At 42.5% G+C, this 19,752-nt stretch overlaps 2 protein-coding genes and 1 non-coding gene across 3 annotated transcripts in view; 2 read left to right on the forward strand and 1 right to left on the reverse strand.

Annotated features, from left to right (window-relative positions):
- Positions 1–17,691, forward strand: part of CPQ (carboxypeptidase Q) — a 213,511-nt gene extending 195,820 nt beyond the window's left edge. The window contains exon 7 of the mRNA XM_049772958.1: positions 17,461–17,691. Within this exon, the coding sequence (XP_049628915.1) occupies positions 17,461–17,691 (231 nt within the window). The remainder of the gene's footprint in view (positions 1–17,460) is intronic.
- The window catches only part of TP53INP1 (tumor protein p53 inducible nuclear protein 1), a 914,054-nt gene that overhangs the window by 251,945 nt on the left and 642,357 nt on the right, over positions 1–19,752 (reverse strand). The gene's annotated exons all lie outside the window — the stretch shown is intronic.
- LOC126010638 (U1 spliceosomal RNA) lies at positions 13,518–13,681 on the forward strand. The gene has a single exon (XR_007496657.1). It is a non-coding gene; the product is annotated as a U1 spliceosomal RNA (small nuclear RNA).

Here is a 19,752-nt window from a genome sequence, read left to right on the forward strand (position 1 = left end):
ATACCTCCATAATATCAAGAGGATAGAAATTTTGCAGGCTACCTTCACTGACCACAAGGTCCTGAAATTATATGTGAACCACAAAGGGACACAGAAGAAAAACTTTAATACCTGGAAGTTAAACAGCCTAATACTGCATAACCAGTGGTTCCGAGATGAAATCAAAGAGGAAATCAAAAACATCCTAAAAACAAATGACAATGGAGACACAAACTATCAGAACCTATGGGACACTTCAAAAGCAGTACTGAGAGGAATATTTATAGCTTTGCAAGCACACATCAGGAAAGAAGAAGGGGCATACCTGAATAGCTTATTGACGCAGCTCATAGAATTAGAAAGTACTCAACAAAAGGACCCAAAATAGGGAGACAGAAGGAAATAACAAAGCTGAGAGCAGAAATCAATAAAGTGGAAACCCGAAAAACAATCCAAAAGATCAACGAAAGCAGAAGTTGGTTCTTTGAAAAAATAAACAACATTGATAGACCACTGGGAAAAGTAACAAAGAAAGAGAGAGAGAGAAACTTGAATAACTCGTATTAGGAATGAAAAAGGAGAGATCACTAGTGATATGGTAGAGATCCAAAGGGTAATCAGAAACTACTTTGAGAAACTCTATGCCGCTAAAAATGAAAACCTGGAAGAAATGGGATACATTTTGGACTCTTATAATCTTCCACGGTTGAATGAAGAGGATGTACCATATTTAAACACACCCATCACTATTGAGGAAATTAAGACAGTAATCAAATGTCTGCCCCAAAACAAAAGTCCAGGCCCAGATGGATTTACTAATGAATTCTTTCAAACCTTTCAAGAGGAACTTCTACCAATCCTGGCAAGACTCTTTCATGAAATTGAAAAAACAGGAACACTTCCAAATAGCTTTTATGAAGCCAACATCACCTTGATACCTAAACCAGACAGAGATGCTACCAAAAATGAAAATTACAGACCAATATCGCTGATGAATACAGATGCAAAAATCCTCAACAAAATCCTGGCAAATAGGATTCAATGCCTCATTAAGAAGATCATCCACTATGATCAAGTAGGTTTCACCCCAAGAATGCAAGGATGGTTTAACATCCATAAATATATCAACATAATACACAACATCAACAACAAGAAAAATAGAAATCCCATGATCATATCAATAGATGCAGAGAAAGCATTTGATAAGGTCCAACACCCATTCTTGATCAAAATTCTCAGCAAGATGGGAATGGAAGGAACCTTTCTCAATATAGTTAAGGCCATCTACCACAAGACAGAGGCAAATTTTTTTGTCCTCAATGGAGAAAAACTGAAAGCCTTTCCTCTAAATTCTGGCACAAGACAAGGCTGTCCTCTCTCACCACTCCTATTCAACATAGCACTGGAAGTACTCGCTATAGCGATTAGGCAAGAAAAATATATCAAGGGAATCTAGATAGGAAAGGAAGAAGTCAAATTCTCGCTGTTTGCAGATGACATGATACTCTACCTAGAAAACCCTAAAGTCTCTACAAAAAAGCTTCTAGAAACAATAAACTCATATTAGTGAGGTGGCAGGCTACCAAACTAACACACAAAAATCAATGGCTTTTCTATACACCAATAGTAATAAGGAAGAAATGGACATTAAGAAAACAACCCCATTCACAATAGTGCCACACAAACTCAAATATCTTGGAATCAACTTGACAAAAAATGTGAAGGACCTATACAAAGAAAACTATAAAACTCTGCTCCAAGAAATAAGAGAGGACATGAGGAAATGGAAACACATACCCTGCTCATGGATTGGCAGGATTAACATCATTAAAATGGCAATACTCCCCAAAGCATTGTACAGATTTAATGTGATCCCTCTAAAGATACCCATGACATTCTTCAAAGAAATGGATCAGGCATTTTTGAAATTCATTTGGAACAATGGACACCCTAGAATAGCTAAAGCAATCAATGGAAAAAAGAATATGGGAGGAATTACTTTTCCCAACTTTAAACTGTACTACAAAGCAATGGTTATCAAAACAGCATGGTATTGAAATAATGACAGGCCCTCAGATCAGTGGAATAGGCTTGAATACTCAGAGAATGTTCCCCACACATACAGTCACCTAATTTTTGATAAAGGAGCAAGAAATCCTAAATGGAGCAAAGAAAGCCTCTTCAGCAAGTGGTGTTGGCACAACTGGCTAGCCACTTGCAAAAAATTGAACTTAGACCCCCAGCTAACATCATGTATGAAGGTTAAATCCAAATGGATTAAAGACCTCGATATCAGACCTGAAACCATAAGATATATAGAGCAACATGTAGGTAAAACACTCCAGGACATTGAGACTGCAGGCATCTGCAAGGAGGTAACTGCACTCTCCAAGCAAGTGAAAGCAGAGATTAACAGATGGGAATATATTAAACTGAGAAGCTTCTGCACCTCAAAAGAAATAGCGCCCAGGATACAAGAGCCCCCCACTGAGTGGGAGAAACTATTCACCCAATACCCATCAGATAAGGGGCTAATCTCCAAAATATACAAGGCACTGACAGAAATTTACAAGAATCCCATCAAAATAATAATAATCCCATCAAAATATGGGGAGAAGAAATGGACAGACACTTTGACAAAGAAGAAATACATATGGCCAAAAGACACATGAAAAAATGCTCCACATCGCTAATCATCAGGGAGATGCAAATCAAAACAACTATGAGGTACTATCTCACACCCCAGAGATTGGCACACATCACAAAGAATGAGAACAAGCAGTGTTGGCGGGGATGTGAAGAGAAAGGAACTCTTATCCACTGCTGGTGGGAATGCCGTCTAATTCAACCTTTATGGAAAGCAATATGGAGATTCCTCCAAAAACTGGAAATCAAGCTCCCATATGACCCAGGTATACCACTCCTAGGAATATACCCTAGGAACACAAAAATACAATACAAGAATTCCTTCCTTACACCTATATTCATTGCAGCACTATTTACCATAGCAAGACTCTGGAAACAGCCAAGATACCCTTCAACAGATGAATGGCTAAAGAAACTGTGGTACATATACACAATGGGATATTATGCACCTGTTAGAAGAGATGAAGTCATGAAATTTTCCTATACATGGATGTACATGGAATCTATCATGCTGAGTGTAATAAGTCAAAGAGAGAGAGAGAAAGACGTAGAATGGTCTCACTCATCTATGGGTTTTAAGAAAATGAAAGACATTCTTGCAATAATAACTTTCAGGCACAAAAGAGAAAAGAACTGGAAGTAACAGCTCACCTCATGAAGCTCACACAAACAGGGATGAGTTTAGTTAGAGAAATAACTACATTTTGAACTATCCTAATAATGAGAATGTACGAGGGAAATAGAAAGCCTGTCTAGAGTACAGGTGGGGGTTGGGTGGGGAGGAAGGAGATTTGGGACATTGGTGATAGGAATGTTGCACTGGTGTTCTTTACATGACTGAAACCCAAACACAATCAAGTATGTAATAAAGTTGTTTAAATAAAAAAAAAGAAATATTTTAGTGGAATGAACATTTTTTCTTTCTTTCTTTCTTTCTTTTTTTTTTTTTTTTTTGCCTTTGGAGTGGCACTCAGAGCTTACCCATGGATTTGTATTCAGGGATTACTTCTAGCTGTATTTGGGAACCCTATGCAATGCCAAGGATGGAACCACAGTCAACCATGTACAAGACAAATGCCTTCCCAGCCATATTATATGACCCCAAGAGCAATTTTTCCCTTGGGACAATGTCTAAGCAGCTTCCTTAGGAACAGCCAGAGAGATAGAGCTTTGTTCCAGTCACAGACAAGATTCTGCCACCATCATACCAAAGACCTTGAATTTGCTTTCTGAGGGGGTAATATTCTTCTATTTTCCAGGAATAGAAGAAACCTCTCCATCTACCCCCTGCCTCTCATCCTTCTGTGTCCCCCAACTTCCTAGCTTTCCTGCACCATGAGGTTTATGGGGCTGGTTTTAGTTGAAGTGACCTCATTTGGATTTAGAGGAGCCCCTTGGTATGAATAGGAAGTCAAAGCTGGCTGACTCCCTGGCATACAGACTTTCCTGTGGTGGGGACAAGTGGAGTGATTATGAGAACTTCACCCCATTGGAGTCTAAAGTAAGCTGAAGGCAAGAAAGATCCCCAACAGGAAAGTATGAGATGTCTCTTGGACCCCCTAAAAGAGGGTATGATTCTCAAGATTGGGGGAATCTTCTCTGGACATGCCTATGTTTCATTCTTTATTTGATGTAATGATTGTTTTAGAAAAAGTATACCCTTCTTGATTTGTTGAAATTCGGCTTGCTTGGGGCCCCAACCAGGGAAATGTCAGCGTGGAGGGAAGGGTATTATGGGGCTTTACTGATTTTTCAGTTTACTTACAAGAATGGAATTTAACTTTGGAATTAGAAAGTGGTCTAGCTGATTGTATTGAATGTTCACATCAGTGAATAAAATGTGTTGCCCAAAGGCCTTTTGGGCTTAATCTGCTTGTCATGGGAACTTACTGCTTCCTCTTGGATCCTGGGAAGCAAGCAGAGCTTGACACCAGACCCATGTGCTGAAATGTGCACAGGGAGACTGCCTAGAATAGTCTCAGACTGGGCTGGGAGCCTTTTCAAATCTTTTTCATTTTAAGCACAAATAGGATCCAGCGGGCTTATAATGAGTTGAAATTCTCTGGCCCTGAAAAGCCTCATTACACAAAATAATCCAATAAGCGAGATTGATATGTTCAATGCTGGCATGAGAAATATTTTAACCTTTTCCTGATTGATTGTAAAAGTGAGTGGCGATTGTATTGTATGGCCCATGATGGCTGTGTTCTAAGGACAATATTTCATTTTATTTTGTTTTATTTTATTTATTTAAAGAAAATACATCACTATAGTTGATATAGTTGACCACAATACATTTGTTTCTAGATAGATGAGAGCAAATTTATTTAAAAAATAAAAAGAATAGGGTCTGGAGTGATAGTTCAGTGGTAGGGTGTTTGCCACGTGGCTGACCCAAGACGGACCTCAGTTCGATCTCCGGCATCCCATATGGTCCCCCAAGCCAGGAGCAATTTCTGAGTGCGTAGCCAGGAATAACCCCTGAGCGTCACCGGGTGTGCCCCCCCCCCAAAAAAAAAAAGAATAGAAATAAAAAAGAAGAAAAAAGAAATATAATCTAAAAAAATAAAAGAAATGAAGCAACAAGCAAATTTGTGAGAATTATTGTATCTCCAATGAAATCATTAATACAATAGCAGATTTAGTATGCTCTTGTTAGCTGTCTATCCTTAAGTTGTTCATGTTAAATTGGGGTGTTCCTATAGGGATGACAGCATCAAGCATATGAAGTTGTCCAGAAATTCAAAGCACTGCTACTAGTACTATGGCTTTTGTGGGGCTTGTTCTTAGCTGTTAGGCCTTCCAGAAGAAGTAAAATGTGGAGAAAGTGCTCACACTTTCTTCAAGTAAAGCGCTGGTGATATCAGCCCCAACTCCTGGTGCACCTGAAGTTTGGTCAGATTGGTGTAAGTACAAATTTGGAGGGGGGGGGGGGACTTTGGGCCATACCCGGTGATACTCAGGGGTTACTCCTAGCTATGCACTCAGAAATCGCTCCTGGCTCAGGGGACCATATGGGATGCTGGGAATCGAACCCAGGTTCGTCCTGAATTAGCTACATACAATCTCTATAGCCCAGGACAAATTTTTAATAAGGCCTTAATAACTGAGATGGGCTATCAGATCCTCATCATGACACGGACTTTTTTTCACACTCATGCCAGCTCTTCAGCAGGAAGACTGCCAGTGACTCTGCATGACACTGTGCCAAGCTGAGATGTAGGTGTTTCCTCCTTCCCCCTGCCAGTCTCTCCATTGCTTCTACACCAAACTGCCAGTCACCAGCACTTGCCACCTTCCCAGCCTGGGCTCACATTCCACTGGGGAAGAGAGGCCAGTGTTAAGTGGCAATACTGCAGATCACGGTATCTAAAAGACAGAGAAATGGGGGAGGGATGACTGCCATCAAAGCAGATGGAGGAGAGGGCAGGGGGGGGGTTGGAATGGGGACATTGGTGGCGGGAAATGTGCACTCGTGAAAGGTGTTGGACATTGCATGACTGAAATACAATCATGAACAACTTTGGAACTGTGTATCTCACGGTGATTCGATTAAAATTTTTTCTTTCTTTCTTTATTTTTTTTTTTGTGCCACACTCTGGGGCTCAAAAGTTATTCCTGGCTCTGTGCACAGAAATTACTCCTGGCAGGCTCAGGGGGATTCTATGGGATGCTAGAGATCGAATCCAAGTCAGTTGCTTGCGAGGCAAACACCCTACACTCTTTGCTATCAAGCCAGCTCCAGAATTTATTATTATTTTAAATGTCCAGTGTGGGAAGTGTTCAAGCGATATGGTGCTCCAAGACCTGGACCTTCCAGACATGCATGTCTCCCTCATGACAGACATTCATCTGTCTGATAAGTACCAGGCTGGGGTAGAGTGAAAACAGGCCAGTGCACAGCAGCTCCACATCCTCATCTGGGGTTCTAGTGCCATGTCCTTCAGCATCATTTTGTGGGAACTATCTCCACACACTTCCTTTCATCCAGGTTCACAGTACACCGCAGTGTAGCATCCCTGTTGTTCCCAGCTCTTACCAGAAAAGTCTGTGTGAGACATGCATGGACAAGACAGGGCTGGCACTTCTGTGGACCATGTAAGCAAGTGCCAGTGGTTCTTGATCCGTCTCTCTGTGTGTGCCTCCAGAAGTTGCAAAGGGATGTGCTCAGGCTAAAGACTTAAGTGAAGGTGAGGACCCAGGTGTGAGTACTCCCCAAATGCTTTTAGGTGTTTTCTCCAGAGCTTTTCTTGATGAGCCTTTATTCCTACATCTTGAAAGGGGGTCAACACCTGGTAGGATGGTCCTGGCTGGACCACTTTCCATTTGTGTGTTTTTGTGGTAGTCACCCTCAAAAAATGTTTTTTCCTCTCCTTTTGGAACACAGGAGTTACTTAAGGCTAGTTCTACCTCTACATTTCTCATTCTAGAGGTTGAGGTTGCCCCTAGCAAACAGCATTTGGTTGGTTGCAGATACGCCCACCCCTTCCCCAAAATCAATTTCTAAAGAATTATGGTGCCCCACAGAGCAAAACGTAGATAAACAACTATTCTGGTTTTATGAGCTTAACAAGGCCTTTCAACAAAGGTTGGACATGGATTCTTGACTTGAATCATTTTGAGATTATAATTTCATATAACCATTCAAACAAGGGTGCCATTTGCTTGGATGGAGTTCTGAAGTTTTGCTTCATGGAATTTGTCCAATGAGAGATTTGCCAGCAGGTGAGCTGTGAGGCAGGCTTCATGGAAATATTGTGAATGTATTTTTGGAAATTTAGGGTAGAAAGGAGGGCTGAGAAAACGCACAGCTTATATCTTCTCCCCTCACTGGAATACACACACACACACACACACACACACACACACACACCACTGAAAAATGCTTTCTGCTGTTGCATAAGTCACTTCAAAGATAATCAAGGGAGCATATCATTTAAATTAGGAAAGGTAAAAGGGAAGAGACAGGAAAAATGCTATGTTCATAAGTGTTCTTTTTTCATGTTAAAAAAAGAATTTCATTCTTTTACAATAGAGTTGAAAATACAGGCTAGAGGTGTTTTTAGATTAGTATTTTGAGAGAAAAGAAAGCATCAGGAATTGTAAAGATCCTTTTTGTTTTGGGCTCATTCCTGGCTCTGCACACAGGGCTCACTCCTTCGTAAACTCCTGGGCACATAGTGCCAAGGATTGAACTCAGATTGGGCAAGTGCAAGGCAAGTGCCCTGCCCACTATACTATCTTTCTGGCCCTGCCCCAAAGAGCCTTTCTGATAACAAAAGGTAAAGCATTGAACCACATCCAGCAATGCTCATTCTATCCCTGGATTTGTGTTCAGGAATAACCCCTGGTGGTGTTCCAGGGTCCTTATGCTGCATTGGGGATAGAGCCATGAATGAGTGCATGCAATGCAAGAGCCTGACCTCCTGGCCTACCTCTTCCGCCCCATGAACTATCCTTTTTCCCCAAATGAATACACAGAAAATTGTTACCATAAGTATCCCTCACTTTCCAAAAACTCCTATTACACCACTTTTCATTGACAGAGTGCTACATGTCTACATTTTTTTTAATAACAGAGAGAAATACAAAGGCCAGCAAGAAAGGTGACAGATAGCCTAGGTGGGACCCTAGCCAGATAAAAGGATGTTAGGGGAAAAAAATAAAGCCAAGTGAAAGAAATATAGGCTTGAGTTGGTTAATACTCTGCCAACATTAGTTCACTGGTAGAAACAAAGTGAACAGGGAAGCAGGGAAGAAATACACACACACACACACACACACACACACACACACACCTGTTTACACAGGAGCAGGTGAATGGATGAGTAGAAGTCTCTGCAAAGTACTTAGATTCCAACACCTGAAGGTCAGACCAAAGTCTACAGCATTTTGGAATATGAGACCAGGGAAGGCATCTAATGATGAAGACATTGTTTTTCTGGATGTCATTTTTCACTTACCATGAATACTCAAAAGTCTTCTATTTGCACTTTCTCACAAGTACCTAAAAAATTCACCTGTTCATTCACACAGTCTCACATTTCTAAATCCTCCCACAGTTGAGAGATAGGGGGGAAATGGTTTTAACTATCATACCAAAATTCTCTTAGTAGCAAAGCATCTTCTAAATTTGATCTCAGTCATCAAATGAAAATTGAAATTGCATCCAAAGAGAGCATTCTTAAACTGCTACATGTGGCAAATTTTCGTATCAAAGGAAAAAGGAAAACTTGCCAGTAAACCCCCCTGAGATACCTCAAATTCTGATCTGACCATAAAAGTGAGAACAAAACTTGAATCTTTAGAAAGTATAAATGGGTATACAGGCAAGTCAGAGAAGTAACATTATTAATAGGGACCTCCCCAAAAGTTCTCCAGGGCCAAGGCTGTCTCCTGCAGTGCTCAGCTACATGGGCTTGGCCATCGTATGCTCAGAGGAAATGGGACTCACTGCTGCTTGTCCCAGACATGCAGAGGCCATCAGCATCATGCCTGACAGTTCTCAGTGGAGCAGACATGTAGATTATCAAGTGTGAGGCCTCAAGCATTCAGGGCATAGGCTAACCCCTTTGGACTATCTTCCTAGCCCCTAGATAAGGGGTGTTTAAGTTGTTTCTGGGTTACCGGAAATAGTCTTATCTTCCCAGACCTCCATTATTCTCTAACTACTGATTGTCACCCCCTTCCAAGCTGTCTTAATATGGTGTCCATCATATCTGTGCATGCTCTGCTTATTAACACTCTTACAGGCCATAATTGCCATAATCAGTCTTAGGAGAACATTGAAGTCCATGTAATAAGTACAGAAAAATAAGACTATTCAACAACTAGATAAAAAATGGGAAGTTGCAAGAGTTGATTATTAAGAAGATCCATTCTCCAACCCAGATTTCAGGTCAAGGTTCAGTTCATTTTCACATGGTTGATGAGTAATAATTGTCCTTGGATGATTGTCACTGGTTTCACAGCCACTACCGGGCATATCTTTTATATCCCCACATGCTCAGTTCTGCTCACTGGACCCCAGTCTATTGAAGCCTCTTTTTGTCGCCTCATCTAACCTGCTTTGAACATTAAATAAAATGCTGCTTACTGCAATGAGGCTATGAATTTTCTGCAAATGCACTTACCAAATTCCTAAAAGCCTGCTAGAATTCTGTCATAGAGATACGTAAGATGCATGGCCTTGGGCAGTATCATCTTCTTACCTGTCTTACTTTCACGGTAGTAATAGACATAGTCTGTGGAGCCTTCTGCACATGGTGTGCATGATGGGAATGTCTGTCACCACTGTGGGCAGCCAAGTGACAGGGCCTGCTCACTGTGCTGACGTCCTTAATCAGGGGGACATTTCTAGAAACAAAAAAGTGCTAGTTTTCCAATTCGAACTCACAGACCCTCCAGGATTGTGTGTTGCTAGGAAGTGCCAGATTGAGACTCATATCCAAATAAACATGAAAAATCACTATTTTTATCCCCAGCTAATAAGTAGCCTGAGGCACACAGAGTTTATGTTATTTGTCTAATTTCTCTCTCTCTGATCTGTCTCTGTCTCTGTTTCTCTCTGTGTGTCTCTATCTCAATTTTGAGGTCACACCCAGGATGCTCAGACCTTAGTCCTGGTTCTAGGCTCAGAATTCACTTCTGCCAGTACTTGAGGAACCATATGTGGTACCAAGGAGCAAACTCAGGTCAGCCATGTACAAAGGAAGTGACTTCCCCACTGTTTCTCTCTGTCTCTCTATATGTCTCTATATCTGTCTCTCTGTTATTTGTCTCTGTCTCGCTGTCTCTGTTTCTCTGCCTCCTCTCTCCCTCCCTCCTTCGCTCTATCCCTCTGTCCCTCCCTCCTTCCTCCCTCACTCCCCACTAGTCTAGGAAGTAATAACCCAATAACCCAGCAACTAAGCTCCAGCTTCTCCAGCTCCCCATCAGATGCTGTATGACAGTCCCTCCAGGATGATCCCTGGGCCTCTCACTTAGTTCAACCCCACTCAGAGTCCAAGGAAAATCTCAGTTGCTTGAGCAGGGTTGGGCAGAGACCAGGAGCCACGTGGCTGCTCAGCTTCCCTTTGAGGCCTGGAGTAGGTCTTCGTCCTTTTTCCACGAAACTCATTATTTCTAACGTATTTAAAGTCACTTTCTTCACTGCTGTTTTCTTCTCTACCTGCATGCGATTACCTGCTCATTACTTTCCTCCCAGAAGGGAAATTGTTTTTCTCTCCCTCCCTTAACTCAAAATAGACACCAGATTTGGGGGTTTGTGGTGATTTGTTGGTTGATTTCTGTCATTTCCATCATTCCTTAATCTCCTTTTATTGAAACAACCTATTAAATTATCTTAACTCAGGCTGGAGTAAGAGTATACCACTTACCTTGAATGCAGCTGACAAGGGTTCGTTATCATACTGGTCCCCTGAGCACCACCAGGAGTTGAACCCTGAGCACAGAGCCACAAGCAAGCCCTGAGAACTGCCAGGGTAGACCCCCAAATAAAATAATTATCAAAAAATGTGCCAGAGCAATAGCACATCAGATAGGGCATTTGCTAGACACATGGCCAACCTGGGTTCAATGGCCAACCTGGGTTAAATCCCAGGCATCCCATTTCTAGGAGTAATTCCTGAGTTCCGAGCTAGGAATAACCCCTGAGCACTGCCAGGGATGGCCAGAAAAAAAATAATAATAATAGGGACCAGAGTAATAGTATATCAGGTAGAGTATTTGCTTTGCAGATGGCAAACCCAGGTTTGATTCTCGGCATTCCATATGGTTCCCAGAGCTGGCCAGCTGTGATTTCTGAATGCAGAGCACTGCTGGGTATGGACCCCTAAAAACATACCAAAAATAATAAAATAAATTATCTTTAACTCTTCTTAAAATTAAATAGCCTCATCTCTGGGTTCGTTTCCTTTATCTTGTCTGAATTCTTTGAAACACTGGGACTTCTAGACTCTTGGCATACATAGGTCTCCTTCTCTCCAATCTGCCATCCCTGAGACATGGCCAAAAGGATGTGCTGGCAACTGGAGATGGCTCAAATAAATTCTGTAATTCTCTTGAGGAGAAGGGTAGGACAAGACCAGTCAGGAAAGAGGCTGAAGTGAGAAAAATATATAAGTTGATAGACAATAGGTGTATGGATAGATAATTGATAGGTGACAATCAAATGTATATATTGACTGATATATTGATTGACTGGATGGGTAGACAGATTGATAGATGGATGCGTAGATGATAGGTAGATGGATAAATGTTAAGTGGATGGATAGATAATAGACACAGAGATAAATAGTAGAAGGATGGTTAGATGGTAAGTGAATGGATAGATTGATCAGTAGATGATAGGTAGATGGATGATTGAAAGCTGGATAGATGGTAGGTGGATTAATGGATAAGTGGTTGGATGTATATATAATGAATAGAAGAAGAAGAAGAAATAGAATAATATAATAATAGGTGAATGGATACAGAGATAGATAATATGTGGATGGATGATAGATTGATGGATAAATAGAAAATAGGTGGATGATACTCTCAGAAATAGATGGCGATATAGAGATAGATGGATACAGAGATCAGTAGATTGATTTAAAAGAACTTTCACAAAATTGGTGTGCAGACAATGCTGGAAATCTTCCAACCCAAGAGCAAGAAACGTTCACCCAACATACCCTATTGCAAGAATTCCCCTTCCATGCTGAAGACCTGGGGTCCCCATGGTTCTAGCTATGAGTGCTGCTGCTCCAGCTTGCAGGATGAAGGACTTACAGTGAGGCAAAATGATTGTCATTTTCTGTGAGGCCCTTTGTAAATGCATCCAACAAGTGCTCCAGAGTCCATGTTCCAGAGCACTAGGAGTAAGACCCCAATTTCTGCAAATAAATTATGTCTTTCCCTCTACCTGGGTTCATGCCCTGTTCTCAGCCCCAACTCCTTGAATGCCCCTTTGTTGCTATAGTGGCATCAAACCATCATGTGCTGCAGAGGAGAGTCACCAAGCTCTGGAGTTACTAGGCTCAAAGAAAAGGGACAGCCTGAAAACACAGGTTTGTCTCCAGATCAAACCCTTCAAAGCACAGCAGAGAATGAGAGGCTGGAGAGGAATGTCCTAGAACCCTTTATTCTGTCCCTGTCCCCAGGCAAAGAAGTGGTCAAGCTGCCAGAGGCATATGTACTTTTTGCAGTAATGTGATTTACTGTGATTGCCCCAGGCATCAGCTGCTTTAACTGGCAGAAAAAATAAACAGGCTTGGTCTTGCTCTCTCTCTCTCTCCTAGCCCTCCCTTGGGCACCCAGACCTGTTCAAAGCAGAACATTCTCAAAGATAAAAGGCTGACCTTCAGGGTCGACCTAAGAGAAGAGAATGAATGATTCTGCTCTTCCCCCACTGACCCCCCCCCCCACTTTCTCTCTGTCCCAGGAATTTTTTTCAGTGTTTTCAGGAACACTGGTCCAGGAAGGGGAGATGGTTTGCACTTGCAGCCACTTAGACATAACCCAGTGAGCACATTTGCTATTGGCCAGACACAGCATTGTATCCCAGTTTAACCCTGCCTTAACATGGCCAGAAAGGGGGCCTGAGTCTGGGCTGTAAGGCTAATGGGGTGCTTTGTGGCTAATGCAGACACTAGTCTTCTCCCTATCTGGTTATGGGATTGTGAGATTAGATAGATCAAAGCCAGGCATGGGCTACCTGGGATAGGAGAAAAGCAACACTTGGAAACCAAGAAGTGGTCTCCCTACATTTGGGGGGCAGGAAGAAAATAATGCTGAACTCTTGTTTCATTTTAAAAAGAGAATGGCCCTGAACTACTGTATATACTCGAGTATATGTCGACCTGAGTATAAGCCAACCCCCTTAATTTTACCTTAAAAACTGGGGGAAAATACTTACCTGGCAGGGGAGATACCATGATCATGAAGGTGGTTTCCCCAGGGCGAGGCTTATCCATTGCACTCCGGATGTGCTGACCCCTGCGATTTCCCCAAATGTGGGAAACTCGATTGCATAATTTGTGGTAGTGGGGGACTGCGTTCTCGCTCTCCCCTGATTTAAAGAAAAAAAAACTGGGGGAAAGTTAGTGACTCGAGTATAAGCCCAGGTGAAAAATGCAGCAGCTGGATCGTATGGGAGCTCAATTTCCAGTTTTTGGAGAAATCTCCATATCGCTTTCCATAAAGGTTGAACTAGACGGTATTCCCACCAGCAGTGGATAGGAATTCCTTTCTCTCCACATCCCCGCCAAGACTGCTTGTTCTCATTCTTTGTGATGTGTGCCAATCTCTGGGGTGTGAGGTGGTACCTCATAGTTGTTTTGATTTGTATCTCCCTGATGATTAGTGATGTGGAGCATTTTTTCATGTGTCTTTTGACCATTTGTATTTCTTCTTCGTCAAAGTGTCTGTCCATTTCTTCTCCCCATTTTTTGATGAGATTAGATGTTTTTTTCCTTGTAAATTTCTGTCAGTGCCTTGTATATTTTGGAGATTAGCCCCTTATCTAATGGGTATTGGGTAAATAGTTTCTCCCACTCAGTAGGTGGCTCTTGTATCCTAGACGCTATTTCCTTTGAGATGCAGAAGCTTCTCAGCTTAATATATTCCCATCTGTTAATCTCTGCTTTCACTTGCTTGGAGAGTGCAGTTTCCTTCTTGAAGATGCCTGCAGTCTCAATGTCCTGGAGTGTTTTTGCCTATGTGCTGGTCTATATATCTTATGGTTTTGGGTCTGATATCGAGGTCTTTAGTCCATTTGGATTTTACCTTCATACACAAAAATACAATACAAAAATCCCTTCCTTACACCTATATTCATTGCAGCACTATTTACCATAGCAAGACTCTGGAAACAACCAAGATACCCTTCAACAGACGAATGGCTAAAGAAACTGTGGTACATATACACAATGGAATATTACGCAGCTGTCAGGAGAGATGAAGTCATGAAATTTTCCTATACATGGATGTACATGGAATCTATTATGCTGAGTGAAATAAGTCAGAGAGAGAGAGAAAAACGCAGAATGGTCTCACTCATCTATGGGTTTTAAGAAAGATGAAAGACATTCTTGCAATAATAATTTTCAGACACAAAAGAGAGAAGGGCTGGAAGTTACAGCTCACATCATGAAGCTCACCACAAACAGAGATGATTTTTTTTTAGAGAAATAACTACATTTCAAACTGTCCTAATAATGAGAATGTTTGAAGGAAATAGAAAGCCTATCTAGAGTACAGGTAGGGGTTGGGTGGGGAGCAGGGAGACTTGGGACATTGGTGATGGGAATGTTGCACTGGTGATGGGTGGTGTTCTTTACATGACTGAAACCCAAACAACACAGTCATGTATGTAATCAAGGTGTTTAAATAAAAAATATATTTAAAACATGGAAAAAAAGAAAGAAAAATGCAACAGCCACTGGTAAATTTCAAAAATAAAAATATATACCCAAAACAAATACAATAATTGAGGAATCAGTAGGTTAAATGTTTTTCAATATTTATTGCTAAAGAAAAACTAAACTAGCAACAATAACTTTAAAACTTTAAGTGCAAAAAACCATAGCTTACCAGGTAATCAAGCTAAATCACGAAGGTTAAAATCCTTCAAAACTGGATTCCTCATCATCATCATCATCATCTATGTCCAAACAGAGTTTCAGCTCTATCTGACATGAGGGGATCATTGTCCTCATCAACGAGTTTGCAGATATCAACATCACTGCTGTCGGTCTCATACAAAGCGCAGAATTTTGAGAGCTAAATAGTTCAGTGGCATCCAGTTCAGTTCAGCTACCTACCTCTTCAGCTCAGCCATGATTTGTGGACTGAGCTGAAGCACTGGGGTTGGGGTGGGGGGGGGAGCCTTCCAGCAGATGGCAGAAGATGACTGGAAACTACATACATTGGATTTGGTGGCACACACTGAATCAAATAACCTGTATAACCCGAGTATATGCCAAGTTCATGCCAGAAATATTCGGCTTATATTTGAGTGTATATGGTATATAAAAGCACCCCGGCAACGCAGTGTTGCTGTTAGAAGAAAACCTGCTTGGAACAGTCTAGGGCTGTAGGAAATGCTTTTCTTTTTAGAAATCAGACCTTGTGGGGCCGGGCGGTGGCGCTAAAGGTAAGGTGCCTGCCTTGCCTGCGCTAGCCTTGGACGGACCGCGGCTCGATCCCCCGGTGTCCCATATGGTCCCCCAAGCCAGGAGCAACTTCTGAGCACATAGCCAGGAGTAACCCCTGAGCATTACCGGGTGTGGCCCAAAAACCAAAAAAAAAAAAAAAAAGAAATCAGACCTTGCACCTCAAGAAGGTGAACAGTCATCTAAGTGCCCCTTACAGAATGAACTGGATTTTCAAAGGCCGTGTGATAGAGTCTGATTCCAACTCTAGCACCAACTCCAAGCACCTCCCAGAATGCCAGTCTTGGAGCAAGACTCCGCATCCCACTATGGACCCTCCTGTGGCTGTTTCCCTGGGTGCTGTTCATGAGAGTGGCCCTTGCATGAGAGCCATCCACTGACTCACATCTGATTTGAAGTTACTAGATTTGAAGTTTGCAACCCCCACCCTTTGTCCTGTGGAACAAAGCCATCAGAAGGGCTTTGCTCATAGGATACACACATGAAGGACACGCCCTGTTATGTATACTCTGCTGCATTCAAGATTCATTGACTGCATTTCCAGAGTCTGCTTGTCATCTGTACCCCTTGCAGAAGAGGGGACCCACACACACACACACACACACACACACACACACACACACACACACACACACACAAGGCCCTGAGAAGCAGCTGCAATGGCCACCTGCCCAGATGGCTCATGACAATGTCTGTGCTGGTTCAAGGGAGGGAGACAAGGTGCTGAGGGTGTTATTCTCAGAGATGCGAGAAGATGTTGATGTGGAAATTGAGAGCATTGGAGTGTGGCTGGCACTTTAGCAGCCTCTAGTACAGTCCCACTGAGGGAGAAACCATGAGTCCCTTCACCTGTGCCTCAAGTCTGCTGTGCTAATGTCTATGCATCCTGGGCAAATCTCCGGGAAAGCCATCTCCTTGTTGAGGATTTCTTGTTCTTCATGGGAAGAAAATTGACCAATGAGAGTCTTGGTTTGGTTTCTGATTCCCTTTTGCCCTATCAAATGCCTCTGTCAGCAGGAATGATGAAATCTACTCAAGTGCATCTCTTTTGATGATCATACAAATGAAAATGTATGTTAATAAAGCTTTAGCCACATTGGTCTCAGTAAGATCTGAAATGTGGTTAGTTGGTTTGGAGCCACACCCAGTAGTGATCAGAAGACTTTATTTAGTGCTGGGGATCAAACTGGGTATGGCAGCATCAAAGCAAGAGTATTAATGCTTGTCGCATTTCTCTGTCGCCTCAGTCAGATTTCAGGATTCAGTGGCATCCAAAGACCAGGCAGCAGAGGGGTTGAACTGTAGGGATCTGAGCTCAAGTCACCTCACTGGGGTTGGTCCCCTTGGGAAAGTGAGTCCTCCTGGCTCAGTCTCAATTGTTGGGGAGGAAATTGCAAAGCAAAGTTCTGCCCACCTCCTGTGGCAGTTGAACTTTTCAAGGGCTTGGCTCTGGGTGGGAGGATGGGGAGGACTTAAAAACATGCTGTAAATCCCCAAATCACAGAAAGGCTTTATGGTTGCAGAATTGGCCGAGGAGGGGAAAGAGGGCTTGGCAGTAAATTTTATTAGTTTGGTTTTGGTTTTGTTGTTTTTTTGTTTTGTTTTGTTTTTCTCCATTCCCCAGGAAAAAGCAAAGCAGTGTCAGGTCTGAACTATCCGCTTTGTTCTTTTTCTCTAGGGAAACATTTCCAAGTATAGCCTGGTGATGGAGTCGGATTTAGGGACCTTCTTCCCCATCGGACTGCAGTTCACAGGCAGTGAGGAAGCCAAAGCCATCATGCGGGAGATCGTGAAGCTACTGCAGCCACTAAACATCACTCAGCTCCTAGATGGAGGTGAAGGGACCGACATCAACTTCTGGATCCAAGCTGGGGTGCCAGGTAAGAAGAAACTCAGCAGGGCCACCTAGTTCTGACACCTATGATGATCCCTGAGTATAGCTCATTATACCTTTTTTCTCCTTTCGAAAGTAGAAGCCCCCCAACTCCATCACTTCACCCCAGAGATTCTCATTCCATTCTGGTCCAGAACTCCTGCAGTGATTTTATTTTATTTTTCTCAATTGGTGTATTGATGAGTGTGACTGGTGTAATTTCATTTTTAAAACTTGAGAACAAGGGGCCGGTGAGGTGGCACTAGAGGTAAGGTGTCTGCCTTGGAAGCGTTAGCCAAGGAAGGACCGAGGTTCGATCCCCTGGGGACCCATATGGTCCCCCCAAGCCTGGGGCGATTTCTGAGTGCTTAGCCAGGAGTAACCCCTGAGCATCAAACAAGTGTGGCCCAAAAAAACAAAAACAAAAACAAAAAAAAAACACAAAATAAAAACTGGAGAACAAGGGCCAGAACAATAGAACAGTGAGGAGGACATTTGCCTAGCAGACAAGTCAACCTGGGTTCAATTTCTGGCATCTCAGATAGTCCCTGGACCCCACCCACAGTGATTCCTGAGTTTAGGGGCAGGACTAGCCCCTGAGCACTGCTAAAAAGCCCCAACACAAAACTTGAGAATATGTAGGCAGCAATTGTCGATACAAATGTCCTTTTGGTGCTTGACTGGTTCTAAGCAATCTCTTCTGGTTCCAAATCGTTCCTGCCCCAAATCTTATAGCATCTGCATAGTTATCCCTAGAGATGTAAACTCAGGAGGGCCTGCTACTTATTTCTATCCTACAGCTGAAACTACGATCTGAGGATGAACTTGGGCTAATTTCCCCTGAAGTGATTGATCCAGAGGCTGTTTTTTTAAGGACAAGGGCCAGACAAGGATGGTATTTCATCATAGATGTGAGCATGCCCAAGCCTAGAAAACAGGCTGAAAAATGAAATTGGAGGCAGATAGTTTTAAAAACTGAAGTTGAAACTGGAGAAGATAGAACAAGGGGTGCTTGCTTTCATGCAACCAATCCTGATTCAGTCTTCTATACCAAATATGGTCCTTAAGCACCACTGAGAAATTCAAATTAAAATTAAAAAAAAAATGAAAAAATAGATTTGACTTCAGTGGGCTCTGGGAAAGATGACTCATATTATAGCAGGTGTCTTGTGAGGTGGGGAGAAGGGAGAAGTGGAATCTTTGAAGAAAAAGTTACCATTTCCCTCTCTACCCAGCTTGGTCGCTGGGCATGTGGCTAGGAATTTTAGGACTGATAAGAGTCTGCCATGAGCCCCTGCATGAAATAGACCTCATGTCTCTCTGGCCCCATGAAGCAGCCATTAAAGCCATGCCTAAAATTTATTTTTGTTCAGCATGGCATGGGAAATGAGCACCGCCACTGGAGTTCTCGGGGAGTCATTGACTCAGGCTGGAGTAAAGAATTGCTTCTTGCAGGAAAGGAAAAAAAAACAGTTCTAGATCTTGCCCAAGTGCTTTGGGTCTGTCACTTGGCCCTCATAAAAGAAAAAAAATTTTCAGAAGGAGAGGAACTTTGAAGTTTAACAGTTTTATTTTGAGACCGTGAGGCAGAGGAGAGATAGAGGGCGCCAGAACAATGTGTTCAAGAGAGAATACAGGCTTCTCCAGGGGCATAGAGGGCTCTGACTGGTTTTGGGGCCACCTTCCTTATGAATATTCTTCAGGTTGTCGTGGCCTGGAGTTTCCACTGGACATCAGAGTTGTTTGGGGTTGATTGTTGATTGAACTATTGGTGGGCCCCCTGCATGTCTTTATCACAGCTTTTTGTCTGCTGAACTTTGTCCTCTCATGTGTGTGTGTGTGTGGGTGGGGGGGACCTACATACCAGATAAAGCCTTATTCCCATATCCAGAGACTAGGTCTAGCAATAATACTTTTCAGCTGCTTTAGGGTAGACAGGTCACTCCTTCAAATTCCATCTTGGTTTTACTGCCTCCTAAGAGCTGCCAGGGAAATCTCTCCCTTACCTCCCATCTATCTGCCTAACTACCCAAAGCAATTCGCTCAGAACCTTTAAGAGATAAAAGAAGCCTGGTGGGATGTTTTGGCCCTGTTGTA

This window comes from Suncus etruscus, chromosome 5, assembly GCF_024139225.1.
Source record: "Suncus etruscus isolate mSunEtr1 chromosome 5, mSunEtr1.pri.cur, whole genome shotgun sequence".
NCBI classification, from domain to species: Eukaryota; Metazoa; Chordata; class Mammalia; order Eulipotyphla; family Soricidae; genus Suncus; species Suncus etruscus.